The sequence below is a fragment of the Castor canadensis genome, chromosome 11 (assembly GCF_047511655.1).
Source record: "Castor canadensis chromosome 11, mCasCan1.hap1v2, whole genome shotgun sequence".
In the NCBI taxonomy this organism is placed as follows: Eukaryota; Metazoa; Chordata; class Mammalia; order Rodentia; family Castoridae; genus Castor; species Castor canadensis.
This window is the reverse complement of record NC_133396.1, coordinates 15,251,253-15,271,568: the sequence shown is the minus strand read 5'-3', so window position 1 is coordinate 15,271,568 and position 20,316 is coordinate 15,251,253. Positions and strand designations below refer to the sequence as shown.

At 41.1% G+C, this 20,316-nt stretch overlaps 1 protein-coding gene and 1 long non-coding RNA gene across 9 annotated transcripts in view; one reads left to right on the top strand and one right to left on the bottom strand.

Moving 5' to 3' along the window:
* Positions 1-20,316, bottom strand: part of LOC109676018 (uncharacterized) — a 183,709-nt gene that overhangs the window by 13,304 nt on the left and 150,089 nt on the right. The gene's annotated exons all lie outside the window — the stretch shown is intronic.
* Positions 5,740-7,494, top strand: LOC141413693 (rho GTPase-activating protein 27-like). 2 transcript variants are annotated; one of them, XR_012438481.1, is made up of 3 exons: positions 5,740-6,283; positions 6,355-6,417; positions 6,686-7,494. XR_012438481.1 is itself a non-coding variant. In XM_074045435.1 (3 exons), exons 1-3 carry the CDS (start codon positions 6,334-6,336, stop codon positions 7,228-7,230), a joined length of 318 nt encoding a protein of 105 aa, XP_073901536.1. In that variant the 5' UTR covers positions 5,775-6,333; the 3' UTR covers positions 7,231-7,493. The 2 variants fall into 2 exon arrangements, 1 of the variants encoding a protein (XP_073901536.1); XM_074045435.1 differs by having other exon boundaries at positions 5,775-6,417; positions 6,686-6,753; positions 7,065-7,493.

Below are 20,316 nucleotides of genomic sequence, written 5' to 3'. Positions count from 1 at the left end.
GTTAATGGGCTTGAGTGCGACTGTTTTAATGTCTCTATTCAAGATGGAGTCACTGTCAAGACATAACCACCTACTTCTGGCCTGTTTCTCTGAGACTTTATCAGTCCTTAGAACTCCTTTTGGAAATGAGATGGAGCTTAAACTCTTTACCCATTCCCTATCATGTAAGCAAGTAGCCCTCACCCTGGGGCACATCTCTAGGACTCCAAGCTTCTCTCAAAATATACCCCTGAGTCTTCTCTAGATTGAATGAAGCAGACTTTGCTAGTTGTGGTGATGGTGGTGGTGGTAATGGAGGAGGTGGTATGTGTATCATCCTTTTTTAAAAAAGAAATTCTTTCCAAGGGTTGGGGATACAGCTCAGTGGTAGAGCGTAGCATGGATGAGACCCTGGGTTTTTCCCCAGCACTGCAAAACAAACAAATTAACAAACAACCCTTTTTCCAGGTACATAATCTGAGGAATAACAATGGAAAACAGTAACAGCTGCCCCTCTGTGTCATGGGGATTGGTTACTCAAACCCCACCCCCCACCTCTGTGGATACCAAAATCCATGAATGCTGGAGTCTTTTATTAAGACAATACAGTATTTGTGTATAAACTACAAAATCCTCCAATGTTACATCACCTCTAGATCACTTATAAAGCCTCACACAATGTAAATGCTATGGAAATAGTTGTTATACTGCATTGTTTAGGAAATAAAGACGAGAAAAAACTCTGTACACGTTCATCACAGACATCACTTTTCAAATATTTTTGTTCCATGATGAGTTGAATCTGCAGGTGTGGAACGGTGGTGGATTTGGAGTATAGTCTGTATTTCAATTTCTCCCCTCTCCTAACCCAACTTGTGGAAACTATAAGAAATCAGCTAGTCACCTCATCCAGCCTGGGTTTGGTCACCTCCAGTGACAGAAAACTCACTCCCTAGTGAATCCATAAAATGGACTCATTTTATTTGGGATCAACTGCAATGGTGAGATTTTTCCAAGCCAGTGAGGTCCAGTAAGGCTGGACCTTGCCTCTCTGAAACGTCCACTGATGATCTCACTTGTGTCTCTGTGACCATTACACTTTGAGTCATAAATGTCCCCAAAAGGCCATGTATTGAAGGCTTCCTCTCCATCTTGTAGTGCCAGTGGGAGGTGGTGGAATCTTTAAGAGGTAGAGCCTGGCTGGGTAAGGTGGCTCACGGCTGTAATCCCAGCTATTCAGGAGCAAAGATCTGAAGGACAGCAGTTTGAGGCCAGCCAGGCAAAAAGTTATCAAGACCTCATCTCAATCAATAAAAGCTGGGCATGGTGGTGGGTACTTGTGATTCCAGCTATGCTGGCTGAGGCAAGAGGACTGAGTTCTGAGGCTACCCCTGAGCAAAAGTGCAAGTCCCTAACTGAAAAATAACTGATACAAAAAAGGGTGGTGGGTGGGTGGTGGCATGGCTCAAGTGGTGGAGTGCCTGCCTAACCAGTGCAAGGCCCTGAGCTCAAACCCCTGTGCAGCAGAAATAAATAAATAAATAAATAAATAAAAATAGATTTAAAAAGTTAGGCAGTGGTGGCTCACAACTGTTGTCCTAGCTACTCAGGAGGCAGAGATCACGAAAATCATGGCTCAAAGCCACCCTGGGCAAATAGTTCTGGGAGATCCTATTGTGAAAACACCCGTTACAAAAAAGGGCTGATGGAGTAGCACAAGGTGTAGGCCCTGAGTTCAAGCCCCAGTACCACACACACACACACAAAGGTAATATCCCTCCACTAAATGAAGGACAGACTGCAGGAGGTCAGGGAGACACTCCTCCCTAGAAAATGCCCATTTGTATCTGAAAGGCCTCTCTGCCATCAGGCAATGCAAAAAGGATATAAAAACCCACTCCCCACCCTGGCCCACGGGATCACCCGTTTCCGGCTCCCCCTGCATTCCCCAATACGCAGTCTTTCTCTTCTCTTTTCTACACCTAAATTCTCTACAAATAAAATCTTTCCGACCTCTGCTGTTGGAGTCTGTCTGTGCTTTCGTTCTCAGAGCGGGCTCAAGAACGCTGAGCATCTGAAATTCCTGCGCGTGTCACCCGTGCATCATATACAGAGATGGCTCACTACGATGGCTCCTGTAACGAAGATATCGTGGCCTCTGGCTTATGCAATTCATGACCGAAGGCTGGGGATTGAAAAGTCAAAGTTACTCTGGTGTAACTTTATTTTATATCTCAAAATCAGAGTTAAGAGGATTTGGGCTCTTACCCAATGGCTGCCTGAAAATTCAATCCCAAAAGATTCTTTGGGGACTGATCTTTCTTCCTCTAGATCATAAAATCCTCAGGCTTCAGTGAATTTAGAAAACTGGGACTGAGAGTCTGGCCTAAGACCCTCAGCCTACCACCATGATCTCTCTAGCTGCTGCTTGGCTTCAAGATGCTGCAGATAGGCCTGGGCCCTGCCTGCTGGGCATTGCTGCTCTGGGGGGTCTCAGCCATGCCTCCCCCCATAGACCGAATGCTCTGCTCAGACTCCCTGGCTGCTTCCAGCTGTTCCCATTGGCTTCTTTCCACAGATGAGCCTGCAGCAAGCCTGTGTGCACACCCTGCTGACTTTCCTTCCTGGGATGAGAGTGAGTGAGGGATGAAAAGAACAACCCTAGTTCACACCTTCTTGCTTTCCCTTTGTAAATCTCCCTGATCCTGCTGTGAAGCCCAGGGTTGCTGTGGGGCTAGGGGCTGAGGAGGCTCCTTCCCTGGTCATTACCATCAGCGTACTTGAGGAAAAGACAGATCTGCCAACCAATGGCGGCCATGGCAGCCCTGCAGTCAGAGCATTTTAATACTGATGCAGATCGGATCTGAACTGGCTCCCAAAGGCCCATGCTGGAGGCACCACTGGGAGGTGGTGGAGACTAAGAGGTGGGGCCAAGTTGGAGGAAGTCTGTCTCTAGGGACATGCCATTGAAGGGTGTGCCTTGTCCCTCCCCCTTGTTCCTTTAACTCTTCTCTGTCTCTGTCTGTCTCTCTCTCTCTCTCTCACTCTCCTGCTAGTTCTCTTCCTCCTTTCTAGTCACAGGAGGTGAGCCATTTTGCTCCACCACACACTCCCACCTTGATGTTCTGTCTCACCACAGGCCCAGAAACAATGGACCCAAGTTAACCTCTGAAACTGTGAGCCAAAATGAACCTTTCCTCCTTTAAGCTGATTTTCTCAGGTACTTTGTCACAGACCAAGAGCTGACTAACACAGACACCTAGATGATAAACAAAGAGGAAGTTGTCTCCACGTTGCCCCCAGTCCCCCACCAAGGAAGAGCCAGTTTACATAGTTTCCTTTTCTTGGAACTGCTCACTTTTGTTATAAAGGCTGAATCTTTCCTAAAAACAGTCACTTCCATAGTCTTGTCTGGCCGTAGGATTTAGGTTAATGTCTCTAGTATAAAAACCCTGAAAAACTTCTATTTTGCTATTCTAGATGTATATGAAGCAGGGTTCAGGGCTGCAAGAAACAGCAAGGGCTTGGTAAATGTGACCCAAACAGGAAGGTACTGGAAAGAGATCAGGAAATTGTGGCTTCTTCAGGAAGCTGGAGAGCCTGGCGGTGAGGCAGCAGAAGTCTAACCATGGAGCCCCAGTCAGCACGACTTCCACTGTGACCACTGTGACTAATCCACCTCCTCTTGTTTTTTAAGCCAGAGTTCTTTCATTTGTACAGAAAACCACTGACTTTAAAAATCATCTTACCTGGTTTTAAGTGTACAATTCAACACCATTGAGTGTGTCCACATGGTAGTGTAACCATCACCGCCATCCAACTCTAGAACCTGTTATCTCCTTGAACTGAAACTCTGTACCCATTAAATAACAATTCCTCACTCACTGCTGCCCCCAACACCGCCAGTCTACTCTTAGTCTCTATGAATTTGATAAATCATATAAGCACACAACGTTTGTCCTTTAGTGACAATCACAATGTCATTAAGGTCCATTCAATGTTGTAGAATGTATCATTACTTCATTCCATTTTATAACTGAATAATATTCCATCACATAGATATGCCACATATTTTTTATTTATTTATTTTATTTTCACTTCTCTTGGGTATGTGATGAGGAAGGGAGTTGTTCTAGTAATGGTTAGGGACAACTATGAGAGTCATTCTTTATTGTTCCTCATATGGTCCCCAACAGGATGGTGCCCCAATGCTCATGATGTGAGTAAGCTCAGTGACCCAGGTTGGATCTGTACTTCCTCATTCAACACCTCTTTTCCCAGTCCACCAACCAGCTCCAAAAGAAATTCCTAACACCCGAGTCCTCGTCTCTGCCTCTGCTGTCAGGCAATCCAAATTAAGATATGGAAGTCCATGATTGTCCAAATCTGTTCAAATACCTGCTCTCCAAGTATCCAGGTAGACATAAAAGCAGACAGGGTCACTGTCTAAGGGTGTTCTGATGTGAAGTAGGAAAAACCAAATAACACCAACAACCACAAAAAACAAAAAGTCCATGCTGATCCCAGTGTGCGGAGAAAGAGTGGTCAGTGTGTGTGATGCTAACAGGAACCCATTCTCCCTCCCCACTCCCATCCACTTCCCACAACAGCCCTGAGAGGTGGGTGTCAGAGAGGCTGGAAATTTGCCGGGTTGTTCAGGACAGGGAGGAGCCCAGCTCAGCCTCCAGGTTCCTCTGGCTCCAGCATCTGTCCTCTTTCGCCGCTTCCGTCCTCCCTGTAGTGCTCCTCCCAGCATGACCGCAATTCCCTAACCACACTGAAGTGAGAGTATCTTTTTGGCTCCACGCCTCCTGCGAATGAAGCTAGTGCTGGGTTTTCATTCCTGTGAACTTCGAACTCCTGGCAAGTGCTTGGCTCTTGCTGTGTTCCCTGGATAGAAGGAAATTTCCATTTGCTTTTCAGCAACCCTTGACTGAACACGCGCTCTGCATCTTTTCATCCTTGACATGTTCCCTCCAACGCAGTCCTATGGGGCTGGGATCTTCCCTGTTGAAGAGGCAAGTCCAGAGCAAGGCAGCATTTCTTGTGTAATCAGTGTCTTCAGCTTATTCCTTGGTTAAAACTGAGCATGCCTCAGTGACAAATGCTAAGAAAGCAGCCCTACCTGCTGCCTAGGGGCTACTCTTGGGGGCTGCAGGTGATAAAGTCACGCAACTTTTGGACTTTGCAGTGGATGACCCATTTCATTAAGGCCTTTGAGATGTATGGTAACAAAAATAAAAACAAAAACCAAGTTACAATATCAATGGAAAATAATAAAGGCGCCAATGGAAATATTGATTGGGATAGAAAATCTGAGTTTGAGTCCAGGCTCTGTCTTGCTAGGCAAGCACTGCACCACTTGAGCTGCACCCCCCACGCCGAGGCGGGTTGAAGTAAGGAATTCTAGTTCACTGGAATGAAGTGTTGAATTCAGTAATAGAAGAGCATTTTGGGGGCAGAGCCTGCTTCCACATGCATTGCCCCACTGAGAGGTGCCAGGTTTTCTTAGATGAAGAAACTCAAACTCAGGATGGTTAAGTGACTTGCTGAAGGTTCATGATAATAATTGTGGAAGCTTGGAGTTTAACCTGAATGCAAAATCCATGTCATTTTATGTTGCTTTTTCATTTAAGAAATTTCCACAGCCAGGCACCTGTGGCTCACACCTGTAATCCTAACTACTTAGGAAGGAGCCAAAGCTCAGGAGGATCGAGGTTTGAGACCAGCCTCAGCAAATAGTCCTTGAGACCCTGTTGTGGGAGTTTGCTAGCTGAGATACGCTACTTTAGAGGCAATTAGCAGGAAGAACGTTTTATTGTGCCAGCACAGACTCAGCAGACTCATGTCCAAAGGCTGAGCCCTGAGAACAAAGGGGTCTCACCTTAGATACCCTTGCAAGCAGGTTGCAGAAGCAAAAAGCAAGGTCTAATCCATATATGGTTATATTTGATTTTATTGGCTACTTTACCCTAGTGCTTATGTGACTTTCCCCTCCCTGGTGCTACGTGACCTTCCTCATGTTCAGATCTCTCGGGTTTTATCTCTCTGTTGTTCCATCTCTATCTCCCTGCTACTTTCTCAGGACTCAGGCCTAGCCGGTTTTGTTCTGATTCTCCTCCCTGCTACACTATCCTGGACTCTGGTTGAAGGGAGCCTTAGCCCATCCCCACCCCCATCTAATGAGCTTGGCTAGGGGCCCTGACCATCCCTGTCTCCACAGTGGGTGAGGTTGGAGGACCAGCATGGGAAGCCATACTTCTACAAGCCAGAGAACTCCTCTGCTCAGTGGGAGCTGCCCCAGGTAACCAACAGGGGAAGGGAGAGCGCTGGGAAAAGTGGAGGGGGTGATATATGACAGGTCTAACTCCCCAGGTCCCTGTCCCTGCCCCACGAAACATCCGCAAATCCAGCCAGGACAGTGATACCCCAGCCCAGGTCAGCCCTCGGAAGGAGAAGGTAGAGAAAGGCCATGAAGACTCTGACAGGACAGAGGAAATAGGGGGTTCTGGAGGTCCTGGGGGCAGGTGGGATATAACCACAGGTCCCGGTGCCAGGCCTCAGAGTAGGGAGAGGGTGGGAGATGGGAGGAAGTCTCACCTGAGACTCAGGCCCAGGATGGAGAGAGCTGCCAACTGAGGGGCAGCTATATGTGCTCCTCGTGGCTCACCCTCTGACTACACCTTTTCCCACTTCTATCTCTTAGATCAAGACTCTGGACAAGGCAGGGGTGCTCCATCGCACCAAGACGGTGGACAAGGGGAAGCGGCTCCGGTGAGAGCCTGTCAGCATTCAGAACCAGGCAGGGTGGGCCTGAATGGCAATGTTCACTGAGTGCTTCCCCTGTACCAGGCTCTCACTGATCCTCACGGGGACTTCACAGGAGGTCCTGTGAGGAAACTGAGGCACCAAGAAATAGATGCCCAAGGTCCCTTGGCTACCAGCTGTTAGAGGCAGGAGTCCAGTTCTCCCAAGTGGTCCCCCAGGCTGTGTTCTTAAGCTCTGTGCCCTGCTCCTGGGACTGAAGGGGGCCCAGCCCAGGAGCAAATCTAAGTCTTGCCCAACCCACTGCCCCACCCACCTAGGAAGAAGCACTGGAGTACTTCCTGGACCGTGTTGGAGGGTGGTGTCCTAACCTTCTTCAAGGATTCAAAGACCTCAGCTGCAGGTGGCCTTGAGGCCCACCCATCCTGGAGCAGGGACCGTACCCTCTGCTCTTTGTCTGATTTACTTTGGGAAAGACCAGTCTGAGAGAGCAGTGCCCAAGTGCCAAAGGAGCTGGGCCTTGGCTGGGAGGGGTTGATGGCAGCAGAATCACTGCTGGACAAGACGTCCCAGCCACCTTGAGAGTGGCCAGCTCCAGCCTGGAGGGCAGGGAGACTGGGGCCTGGTGCTCACAGGGACAGGGGTGGGCTCCTTTTCCTTCTTTCCCTGGGTGAACAGGTGGCAGAGGACAGCCAGTCAGAAGGCTCTGGGACTAAGAAACACCAGGACCTTGGGAGTTTCAGGAACCCTTAGGTTTTAAGTGTATTAGGATAACTTTTGTGTGATCAGAGTGAGTTTTGTATGAATCACCTCACAGAATGAATGGTTTATGTTCTTGCTGTTTATTTCCAACCTTTTAAAATAATTTCTTTGACATTGACAATCCAGACAAATGGCTTATTTTTCTTCTTAACTGTGGATTCTTTCACTGCCAGAAGCCTTGGTGTAATGTAAGCTCGTGTGGATGAGAACACTGGGATGCTGGCCGCACAGTTAACTTGAATAGAAATTTTTTTTTCTTCACATTTTGTTTCACTAGCTTTTTCTCTTTAATTTTCATTTATTTATCATTTATTTTTCAAGAGTTTTATTATGTAACACAGGCTACCTTTGAACTCACTATGTAGATTCAAACTCATGAGGCTCTTGTCTGAGCCTCCTGAGTGCTGGGATTACAGGTATGAACTACTATGCCTGTCTCTAATTCTTATCTTCTTTGGACAGATGAAATACATGGTTAGCAGGGAAGATGTAGACATGAATTTAACTTCACTATACAGAAAAGTTACCGTAACATTTATCTTTTTCCTAGCATCCATAGTTGTGAATGTGTAATGGGCCGGGATTGCTTGTTGGGGAAACTTAAAACAATTTTCACCCTTAATTTCTGTGTCCAGCTATACCACCCCATCACATCTTTCTTTCTACTGGGTCAAGGCATCCTGAATGGGATCTTGGTCATATTTAATTACATTTTTTGCTACTTCCAATTTATAGAGTATATTCATTTAGGTAGTTAAGGCTTAACTCCATGGGGTTTCCTTCCCTAACTCAAATGCAGTGAAAGTTGTGGCCCTGGGTTGTGTGCCTGAGGTGCTAGCCTTTTGCCAGCCAGGCTTCAGATCACTCTTGATTGGTAATACAGTAAGCCCACCTTATTCACAGATTTATTATAGTGTTTTTAACCAAGCATCATGGAAAAAAAAAAAGCAATAGATTTTAAAAAATCAAGACATTTCAAAAACAAAACTTTTGAATTTCCACGTGTGCATTATGCCCCTCAGTTGATGTGGAGTAGCTGTTAGTCCCATGTGAGGATCAGTTGTAGTAAAATTGTTGTGTGATCTGCTGAGTGTTCCCTTGCCCTTAATTCTGTGAAAATCCGTCTCCCTCAGAGCAAATGGTGCCCAAAACTCAAGGTCAAAGTGAATGTGCTTAACTGAAGTGATAAAGTGAAAATTTGAGATTTACTGGAAGGTGGCATGGTGGCATGTCTTTAGTGGACGTTGAGCTGCTTAATGGAAAAAAATGAATCAAGCATCCACAGCATGCACAGAACTCTAAACATCCTGAGCATTTGTGGGCTTTCCTCAGTGGTGGCTCCAAGGAACCTGTACAGTCCTGGGAGCACCAGGAGACTACTGTAGATCAGTAGATTTCTCCTGCTTGATTTCAAATGCTGGTGTAAATTTGGGAACATGATTTAATTTTTCTCCAAATGTTTATCTAGTTGTCTTTATGTCTTTATTAGATTGTGGCATTATGACATTATGGCTATATAAAAATTCTTACCAAATACTAAATTCTTTATAATAACACTGGAAATACTTGCATTTCAACTAATTTCTTTTGGTGGGGATAGTGAAAGATAAAACACAAAGAGAAAAAAAATAGTTAATTCTTAGCTTCTGAGCCTCCAAAAGTTCAGTTTCTCATAATTTTGGCACGATTAAGTATTTTCCGAGGATAACTTTTTTATCTTTTGGAAATTTTCATTTTGAGTGATTATAAGCTGACCTCTGAGAACGATGCAGGTTCTTCAGTATATACCATACTGAGATTGTTTTCTGGACTTTGTTCTCTTCATCTGTCCATCTGTTTCAATATCAGAATTACACTGTTTTGTAACTATTCTAACCAACACTACAAACTAAGGGATAGTCTTCCATTTTACTTTGTCTTTACTTTCCAGTTTTGTGGTGGGGCGTATGGAAGGTCATTCTCTTGTTTTCCTATTAGACAAAGTCTAGAATATCTTTGTGAATTGTTTCCTCAGCAACGAGTTCCTGGAGAAGGTGTCTGCCTAACTGCCCCCTCCACTCCTCCCCACCCCTCCACAAACCCTTCTTAGATTTTTATTTGAATTACATTGAATGCACAGCTTAAATTGAAGGAAAATTTACAAATACTTTAAATTTCTTATTTAGGAATTGGTACAGTATTCAGTTTCAGTTTTTAATGTCTGCCTCTCCCCCACTTTGCATTTTTCAAGTGTTTCTCTTTAAAAATTTGTAGCATCTTCATTTATGTGAATATTTCTGATGCTCCTAGTGTCGTTCCCCCCCCACACTTGTTTTTCTTTGTTAGGAATGTAACCTTTTTTCTATTATACTTCTTAGTCATTTTATCCTGAGAGATTCTCATTCTTAATGGACATAATTTCATTTTGCCAAATTAACACTTGATACAGATAGTGCTACAAACTTTTTGCCACTTTAGATTTGCTTCTAGTGAATAGTTTGATTAAATGGAATGAATGTAAAACACTGCAGAAGCATCATAATACCAGTCAGAATTGGTTTATGAAGCTGCATATTTTGTGTTGATGTGATGTTGCTAGAATAGCCTTACTAGAACAATAAAATACACTCTGGAGGTGTGGCTTAGTGGTAGGGCATTCACCTAGTATGCCCAAGGCCTTAGTTGGATCCCCAGCACCTGGGGCGGGGGCGGGGCGGGAGGTGAGAGGGTGAAGAATGCTTGTAAGTCACTCATTTTGGTCAGTTCTCAGTAAATCAGCATTCTCTTACACTTTGTTAGAGATGATTTGAATGCCTCTGTGATGTATCCACTTTTGAAATAGTTCTTGTTTTGGGCATTGGTTTTGAGCAAAAAACACTTAACCTTTTTGCTTTTCCTCTCAGACAACTCTTTTTGAAGTTAGTTGATAGCATTTATTTCGCTGCTGCTGTCTAATCATCTCTATTGCAGCAGATGTGCCAGGTGTAGCTTGAAGGTTATCATCCTGGCCAATATTGTTAGATCTGCCTCTTCTCACTGTAGAAGTGGACGCACATTGAGAGCTTATGGCTTGGGTTGTGTAAACAGGTAGAAATATTGCTGTCTTCTCAGATCACTAATGTATTGAAGGTGTCTAGTAAACTGTCTAGACACCTATATAACAGAGACACCTATATGTAACAGAGACAGTAGTCAACAAATCAATAAATTAGAACTCTTTTCATGCTTAAATTATCAAAGCCAGTCATTTAAGTGAGTGTTCTATTCTAATTGAAGTTTCTAGCACTATTGTTAATGTGACTTGCAATTTCTAGCCTTAGAGTATTTAGCTCGTTCTTGGTGACTAGCTTTGATAATTATATAAATAGGGCCCTAATTAATATGCTGACCCTTCCCCTAGTTATTTATTTATATATGTACGTGTGAAATGGCTTGCTGACTTCATACATTATAGATAAGAGTGTTGACCAAATTAGGAATTCTTACTTAAACTTATAATTAACCTCAATAGTAGAAACTTATACATAAACTTAACAGTTTTTAATTTAGATTTTTATATTTGAAATGTTAGCATTATTTTGATATATAGAGAGAAATATTAGTAGTAGAATTTGAGAATAAGGGTCTCCACCTCAAAGTTGAGCAATAGTTGGATTGGCAGGAGAGAGTTGAAGAAGGATAATCTCTTCATGGAAAAACTGAGAATTGGGCAAAAGCAATAGGAAACAAAAAAGGTCAAGAAAGGAGAAGAGAAGTGTAGATCATATGTTCAAACAGTCTGGGGTCTGTGCTGGTGAGGGGAGAAAGGCCTTTTCTGATGGGAATTTTTTTTTCTTCAGTTTAGCGTTCTTTCTCTCAAATTTTGTTTGGGAGCCCTTGTCTTTCAACATCAAGTATATAGAAATTTTCTCTTGGGGAGGGGATATCTGAACCTTGCAGCATGTTGCCCAGAATGCATTTTATTTTAGTCAGTGTGCTCTGTAATTTCTGAATTTAAATCACTTAAGTTGGCTTGGGTTAGTCATTTACACTTGGATTGTTTTAGTAAATACAACAAATTGTCAGTGGTTATTAAAGTTGATAGATGATGTTTGGACTTTTTTTTAATAATTAAAGTTAATATATATTCTTATCAATAACGACTTTGATTTGTTGAAGCCTTTAAAATAAATCTTTAAACTTTGGAACTAGTGGAGGCTTTGAAGATAATTTATTTATTTATCTATCTATCTATCTATCTATTTATTTATTTATTTATTGTGGTTGGTGGTGGGGGTTTGCTTTGTTCTTGCACTGCTGGAATTTGCTAGGCTCTGCTGTCTGAGCCCCTCCACCAGCCCTGTTCTTGCTCTGGTTATTCTGGAAGATAAGGTGCAGCTTCTTTTTGCCTGGGCTGGCCTGGGCCATGATTCTCTGTATCTCAGCCTCCTGGAGCAGCTGGGTGGCAAGCGCGTGCTACCACACCCACCCTTTTTTCCATTGGGATCAACCTTGTAAACTTTTTTGCCCAGGCTGGCCTGGAATCACAATCCCCCCAGTCTCAGCCTCCCATGTAGCTGGGATGCCAGGTACATGCCACCGCACCCAACTATTGGTTGACATGGAGTCTCACCAAGTTATTGCCCTGCTGGCTTTGAGCCATAATCCTCTTGATCTCAGCCTCCCAGGTAGCTAGGATTCCAGGCATGAGCAATTGGTGCCCAGCATGTCTTTAAAATGAAGGTGAGGCCCAAAGATGTAAAATGACTGAAACTGCAGCAGTTATTACTGACTGTGGAGCGGAGACTCCTGACCCCCATTCTGTTTTTGGAGCATGATTACTGCTCTTCACATCTTCACATGAAGCAGAACTCCTGGAAAACAGGACACAGAGCTAGATGTTGAGGGCAAGTAAAGGCTGTATGTCCAGTCATATAAAACTTCCTGTTTTGGAGGCTGGGGGATGCCAGGTTCACTCTAGAATTCGTGATTTTTTGAAATCTGTATGTTTCAGGATGCTAAATATATTGCTCTCGTGACTAATTTTGATATCTCAAATATCAAAAATTATAAGGAATTAATTTTTCAGTGTTTAAGAATAAGGCAAAGCCTCTGTTGTTGCATTTTTTTAAAAGCTAGAAAATTTCTTTAATTATGGTAATTTTGATTCTTTAGAGAAGACGCAAATAGTTATGAGTCGAAGGGTACACGTTCACTGTACCCTTCATTGCTAGAGGTGCCTTGCTCTATAATTGTTAGGTTGACTGTTTCATATTCAAGACGAAGAAACAAGAGCTAGGTATTTTAAGGTAGTTCACAACATCACAGCAGTGAATCTGACAGAGTCTCTTAGATGTGATTTTGCCTTCATTCTAGTATCTCCTCTATAACCTCGTGTTTGGATGTAGGAAAATAATATTGCCTGCTAGGAAAGTACCAATTGCAAATTATAAATGCCCTTGCCTGTAAGATGCCTCACACAGTACTTTTCTTTATTCAGACCTAAACTGATTTTAATTTTTTTTTGTGACAAATTCATATTCATTTCAGTGTACATTTCTTTTAAGAAAAGCAATACAATGCATAGAAATAAATATTGCTATAGTTTTAGAAATTAAGGTAAAATTTTGCTTTTATTATTATGATTGAATTTATGGACCTAATATGACATTAAGATTGCTTTTAAAATTCTGTTAAAATAATACAGTTTACTCTAAAAATAGTTATTTAAAAAAATAATAAAAGCCACAGTAAAAATCTGAGCGCTATCTAGGGGACAGATAATGGTGTCAAGGACTATGCTGTAGCAGTGGGAAGGATGGGAAGCAAATAAACTCAGAATTTATTTTGTAGGTAGAACCTAGAGAAATTCCTGGTAGACTAGATATTATTGGGCACAAGATAAGATTTCAGATGAGAATCTCCATTGTCACAGGAAGGTCTTCAGACGACAGTGCCTGTGAGAAAGGCTCATACCCGTCAGCTGCGTGACACATTCTTCTTTCTTTGATAATTTCCTGCTGTCTCTCTTCTGTTTCTCACATTCTGAAACTTCTGTTGATAAGATGTTGGATCTTCTGGGTTCTCCAGATTCCTTTTTTTCCTTGTAATTTTTCCTACCTTTGGAAAGATTTCCTTTATTTTTATCTCTAAGTCCTTTTATTGGATTATACATTTGTGCCCTCATTTTAAATTTCAAGTATTTTTACTCTCAGATTTCTCCTACCATCTCATTTTTGTTTTATTAATGCAATGCCTTCTTTGTGACTATCATTTAGAGGATAGGGTGGTAGTATTTTATTTTATTTTTTTAGATTTTTAGTAAAACTAAAACAGTATTTTGAAAGTAATTTTTGAACCATCATTATTATTTTGTCTGGATTTCCCTTTTTTTCCTATTTGTTTATCTGTGATCATCTTTTATGCTAGCAGACCTCTCTCCCTTCAGTGTCTGGTAATCCTTGACTACCCAGGTCACCAAAAATCCTCACTGAAAGGCAACGTTGTGTTTTGTGTCCATCACAGGACACATGTGTTCTGTGTTTTTTCTCCCTCTGGAGTCCTGGGCCAGTGTCCACCATTGGCTTAGAATCAGACTTTTTAAAAGTCTTGTTTTATAATTTATTTAATGCTTTTCAATCGATTACAGTGCATGAACCCATAGATTTTACTGTGGCAGACTAAAACTTATCTACCTCAGACAATCTGGCTTGTTAGTATGGATTGCTTTTAAACTTCTAGTGGCATTTGTCTCCTCTTCCATTCCGATTTCTTTCTCTTACGACAATTCTGCCCTTGTACCAAACTACAGCATATTACTTTAAACATAACCCAGAGGGGACCCTGAGAGTGTTCTATAATGGAGGATTTCTTCTTCAGATCCTAGAAAAATTAAACTAGGCCTATTTAAATAAGTAAATAAAACAGTTGGTAAAAATGGTGTTGTAAAAGTTGTCATGCCATGGATACTTATGATATTTTGATGAGGAATACCAAGCAGTATATAATATCTCACTTTAAATAAATATATGTATATATGCAAATAGAGACAGATATATGCCATGCCTTGTTTTCCCACTTTTTAAAATTTGATCTGCAATGTCACTATCAATTGGGTCCATCAGTTTTTTCATTGTTATTGGTTTGTTTTTTGAGACAGGATCTTGCTACATTCAAGGCAATCCTCCTTCCTCTGCCTCTCAAGTACAGGGATTGCAGGTGCATACCTCCACAACCTTTCTGATTGTACCAGCTGTTCATGGTTGTTGTTTCAGTCTCTTGTTTCACTAGAAATGGGAAAAATAGTGATTTAAGACTTATTTTCATTTCTTCTGTATTTATTTTCCTTCTGTAAAGGAGAATTTTCCCCACTGAGTATTTGATTACTACCTGAAATACTGTCTATATAGAAAGGGCCAGATAAATGCTCAATTCATGTTCTTTATTAGTCAGTTTTCAGAACAGTAAATTTGAGCAGGTCTCAAAGATGTACTCTGAGGTCCTTTTCTTCGTCTTTTTTTTTTCATTTTGAACATTATTATGAATCAAGTGTCATTATATATTTGAGTTTTCAACTTATTGTAATCATGCTTTTTGACACCCTGTTCTGCCTTTGGGCACTGATCTTTTAAGAATCATGTTTGGATTCTGTTTTTAAGACCTCTGTCATAATGGCATCTCATGCATTAGAAATATTTGAACTGTGTGGCCACTTTCAGTCTGTTGAAAGTGTGTTCCTTTCTTGAGAACTTCACTATCACTTCCACTTTTAAAAAAAGAGAAATATTTGAACTGAATGATGAGCTAAAAATGTCTGAAGTCATGTGTTACTGCTACAGAAGTGTCAGAGGAAGTTTTATAGCATTAAATGGTTATATAAGAAAAGAAGTAAGATTGCGTATCAGTAATGAAAGCTTCTGTTTAACCAATGCAATCTAGTGTGAAGGGGAAAAGCACAGTCTTATCAAGAAATTGCCAAAGGAAGAGCAACAAATTTCATTCGTGCATAGAGAAGGGAATGATAAAGGTGAGAGCAGAATTCAGTACAGTTGCAAACAGGAAAACAATAAAAATCAGTGAAGCCAAAAGTGAATTCATTGAAAAGGCCAATAAAATTGATAAACTTTTAGCAAGATTAACATCTTAGGTGAGATTAGGCTGCTTTGTCAAATGCCACAAGTTTCAAAAACTCATCCAATCATAAATAAATTGTATATGAATAGTCTTATAACTATTAAAGAATTGACTTTGTAGTTAAGACATTTCCAAAAGATAAATCTCCAGGCCCAGGTCTGAATTCCTTCAAACATGTAAAGAAAAAAATCCATCAATTTGCACCCCCTTCTCCAGAGAACCTAAGGGAAAGCTTCTCAATTTATTGTATGTAGCAGCATTACCCTGATGCCAAAGCAAGACAGAAATAGTACAAAAAGAGAAAACTACAGACTGATTTCCATTACTTTTAATGTAAATATCCTTATCAAAGCATTATCAAATTGAATTCAGCTATGTATAAAAAGTGATACACTATGACAATGTGAGGCTTATCCCTAGAGCTCTATGCTGGTGCAGTATTTTAAAATAAATCAATCTGATCTACCACATTAACAATCTAAAGGGAGAAATAAAACCCCAAAACATTATCATATTGATAGAAGCACCTGTGGGGCAAAAAAAAAAAAAAAAACCCAAACCCCACACATTTGAACAGAATACAACATTACTCATAATAAAAACTTGTGGCAAACAAGCAACAGAAGAGAATTTCCTTAACTTGTTAAAGGGTATCTATAAAGATCCTGTAGTAACCATCACATTGAATGGTGAGAAGTCAAAGGCTTCTAAGATTAGAAAGAAGGCAAGACAGTTCTAGCTACTCAGGAGGGTGAGGCAGCGGGATCCCTTGAGCCCTGGAGTTTGTGGACAACCTAGGCAACATAGCAAGACTTTGTCTAAAAAACAGCAATAACAACAACAGAAAAGAAGAAAGCAAAGATGTCTTCTCTCAACACTTCCGTTCAACATAATACTTGAAATCTTAGCCAGTGCAATAAGGCAAGAAAATAAAGGCCTAGAGATTGGGGAGGAAAAAATAAAACTGTCCTTATATATGGCATGATTGTCAATTTAGGAAAAAAAAATAAGGAATCTTAAAAAAAATATTACCCATTAAGTAATATGTTTAAAAAGTTAAGTAGTCATATTAAGCAATTGGAAACCAAACTATAAAAACCAATACCACTTAGAAATGGCTCAAAGAAAAATGAAATAGTGAGGTATAAATCCAACAAAATCTGTACAGGATCTGGAAGTGTGAAAACTACACAACTGTAAAATGTCATTTATTTGGCATTAGACCAATTTACTCATTTGCCGTCTAGATTTCTCTGCCTGTGCTTACCTTACCTTTGAGGACAGATTCCAGCATAGCACATCACTGTTTCATACATTTATACTTTTGCCTATGTTGTATGAAATAGGTGTACCTATCAGTAGACCGTGTGTCTGTGTGTGTTTGTGCATGTATGTTTCTTCATTATGTTTATCTAATTTGAAAAACAGTAAGTTGGGCGTGGTGGCACACTTCTGAAATCCCAGCACTCAATGGGCTGAGGCAGGAGGACCACAAGTTCAAGGCCAGTCTGGGCTAGTGAGACCTTGTCTCCCCCCCCAAAAAAAAAAGTTTTAAATTTCAAGCTTTAGATCTCTTTTTCTAATATAAAGATGAATTTTATTCATAGTGTGATTTGAAATTAGATTTCTTCTACACATTCATCTCTGCCAGTAGCTGCTTAGGAGCTGTTGCCGATATATAGCACTTCCTGCTATGTGTATCAACTGAGTACTTGGGGGATTTCAGTTTGGAAAATACAAAAGTTGCACATTTTCTACAAAATTTAGTTGAATAACTGTCTCCTCTTATATTAGCCTCTGTTTCTTTCTGATTTTCAGTTTTCTTCACTTAAGCCTATGGCTCATATATCTGTTCATTGTTTATATTGCTAGTTTACATGTGTCCACAAGGTTGTGGAGTAAATGGCTGAAACTCCAGTGAATGTATTAGTGTATCACCTGCAAACTGTTACAGATTGCTCTTGCTCAGGCCTTAGCCAGCAGTAGTTTTGTGCTTTAGGGTTCATACCCCAGCACTTGAGCTAGATTCTCAGCATAATAATAAAATGAGACACCCCATTTTGGTTTTAAGAGCTAATTGTCTTTATTATAAATCTGATAAAAAAGACTGCACAAACCCTTGTGATCGATCAGTCATTCAGGAGTTGTCTAGGCATGGAGAACATAAATTAGGAAGGTTGACTCTTTTCCCAGTACCTTAATGACTGAGACAATGAAATTTAACATGTGTGCTTAAATCCATAGTCGACACTAAATTAATTAGGACGATTAATATTCTTGAAAACCAGATTCAAATTCAGAATGATTTTGACCACTGAAAAAAATTTCGAGAAGAATAAAACTAAAGATGAATGTAGATGTCACACTTAAACATAGAACACTAAAACCATATAAGAACAAGGTGATTGGACTTTGATCACAAGATAAAAGCGAGAGCACACAAGGGAGATATGAGGATAGGTAAGACACCTAAAAAATTAGATAGCATTTGTTGCCCTCAATGCAGAGAAACTAAAGCAGATACCTTTTTTTTTTTTTTGGCTCATTGTATTTTATTTTATTTTATTTTTTTCTTTTATTATTCATATGTGCATACAAGGCTTGGTTCATTTCTCCCCCCTGCCCCCACCCCCTCCCTTACCACCCACTCCACCCCCTCCCTCTCCCCCCCACCCCCTCAATACCCGGCAGAAACTATTTTGCCCTTATTTCTAATTTTGTTGTAGAGAGAGTATAAGCAATAACAGGAAGGGACAAGGGTTTTTGCTGGTTGAGATAAGGATAGCTATACAGGGCATTGACTCACATTGATTTCCTGTGCGTGGGTGTTACCTTCTAGGTTAATTCTTCTTGATCTAACCTTTTCTCTAGTTCCTGGTCCCCTTCTCCTATTGGCCTCAGTTGCATTTAAGGTATCTGTTTTAGTTTCTCTGCGTTAAGGGCAACAAATGCTAGCTAATTTTTTAGGTGTCTTACCTATCCTCATCCCTCCCTTGTGTGCTCTCGTAAAGCAGATACCTTAAAAGCAACTGAGGCCAATAGGAAAAGGGGACCAGGAACTAGAGAAAAGGTTAGATCAAGAAGAATTAACCTAGAAGGTAACACACACGCACAGGAAATTAATGTGAGTCAACTCCCTGTATAGCTATCCTTATCTCAACTAGCAAAAACCCTTGTTCCTTCCTATTATTGCTTACACTCACTCTTCAACAAAATTAGAGATAAGGGCAAAATAGTTTCTGCCGGGTATTGAGGGGGTGGGGGGGAGAGGGAGGGGGTTGGAGTGGGTGATAAGGGAGGGGGGAGGGGGAGGGGGGGAGAAATGACCCAAGCATTGTATGCACATATCAATAATAATAAAAAAATTAAAGCTGTTTACAGAACAGTTTATATCAGACTGAGATTCAAACCCAAACCAAGAAAAACGAAGTGCAGAAGATATGATTAAAATGCAAGTAAACAAAACAAAACAAAAACCAAAACCATGTGAGAAAGGAATTAACTAGATGGCAATATTACCCCTCATCTTCCTTATCCAGTAGCTAAGACTCTAGAAATGCAGACATGATCTGGCCACAGGCACCTTACCCTTCAAGTTTGTTTGTTTTTGTGGACCTGGGGTTTCCAACCCAGAGCCTTGTGCAAACACTCAACCACTAAGCTACATTCCTACTCTCACACCTTACCTTTGCTTGCTTTTGTGCACATGCACAGCCAGGCAGTATCTGTTCCCTTCCCTGATTTATGTCCTAGTGTTTTCCTTGGTTCAGCCCTTGTGTTCTCCACATCTTCCCTCATTTAATTGGCCTGATGATGTCTGCCTGTGTTGTGTTCTGTTGTGTTTCCAAAAAGCATCCTACTATTAATATGCCTGATCAGCTGTCTCTTATTTTTAATCCAAGCTCCACTTATAGCAGTGGTGAAAGAAAAGAGTCGTCAGAATCATAATTGACCACAGCTGAATAGCAACAAAAAAACAATCCCATTCTGTCATTTAAGATTGAACATGAACTCTTTGTTACAGTAAAACAGTTACGTAGCAGTGAACCATTCTTAAATGCCAGGAATTAATCTAAGTGCTATGCATTCTTAACTCATTTAATTCTCTCATCTATCCCAAGAGGTGGGTACTGGGGGTTCCCAAGATATTAGGTCAGTTATCCAAGGTGACACTGCCCAAGCCCTGACTGGCTCTAGATGGAGACTGGTACTTCACCCTGATTTTGCACGGCCTGCCATTAGAACTAACACCACGTTCATCACCAAGTCAGGCACCAAGAACAAACTGGAGAGCACCTAGGTAACAATAAAAATCTTAAAATGGCCAGTATACAGCTCTTGTCTAGAGGGCAAATGGCTTTGGATTGTGCACGTTTAGGAAGATAGGAGAAAGTTTTAAGTGAATCATGTTTCAAATATGTAAAAATTTTCTGAAGAAGCTAATGAGTATTCTGTGTCACTTGATTGACTAAAAAGTAAGACAGTGAAATTCAGTCAGGAGTGCTTATACTGGACAGGGAGAACCGTATCTTGGCACTAGGTCTAAGGAAAAATAAATTGGGCAGTTGTGAAGGCTCAAGAGATAATTCTGCTCAGGTAACTCTGCTCAGGGTGGCTGTGATTCAGCTGTCTTGTGACTTCGCTTTAGAGTCCTTCATCCATATGCTTACTCTACTGTTACCTAAAATGGCAATAGCATTTTAGAAGTGATGACAACTC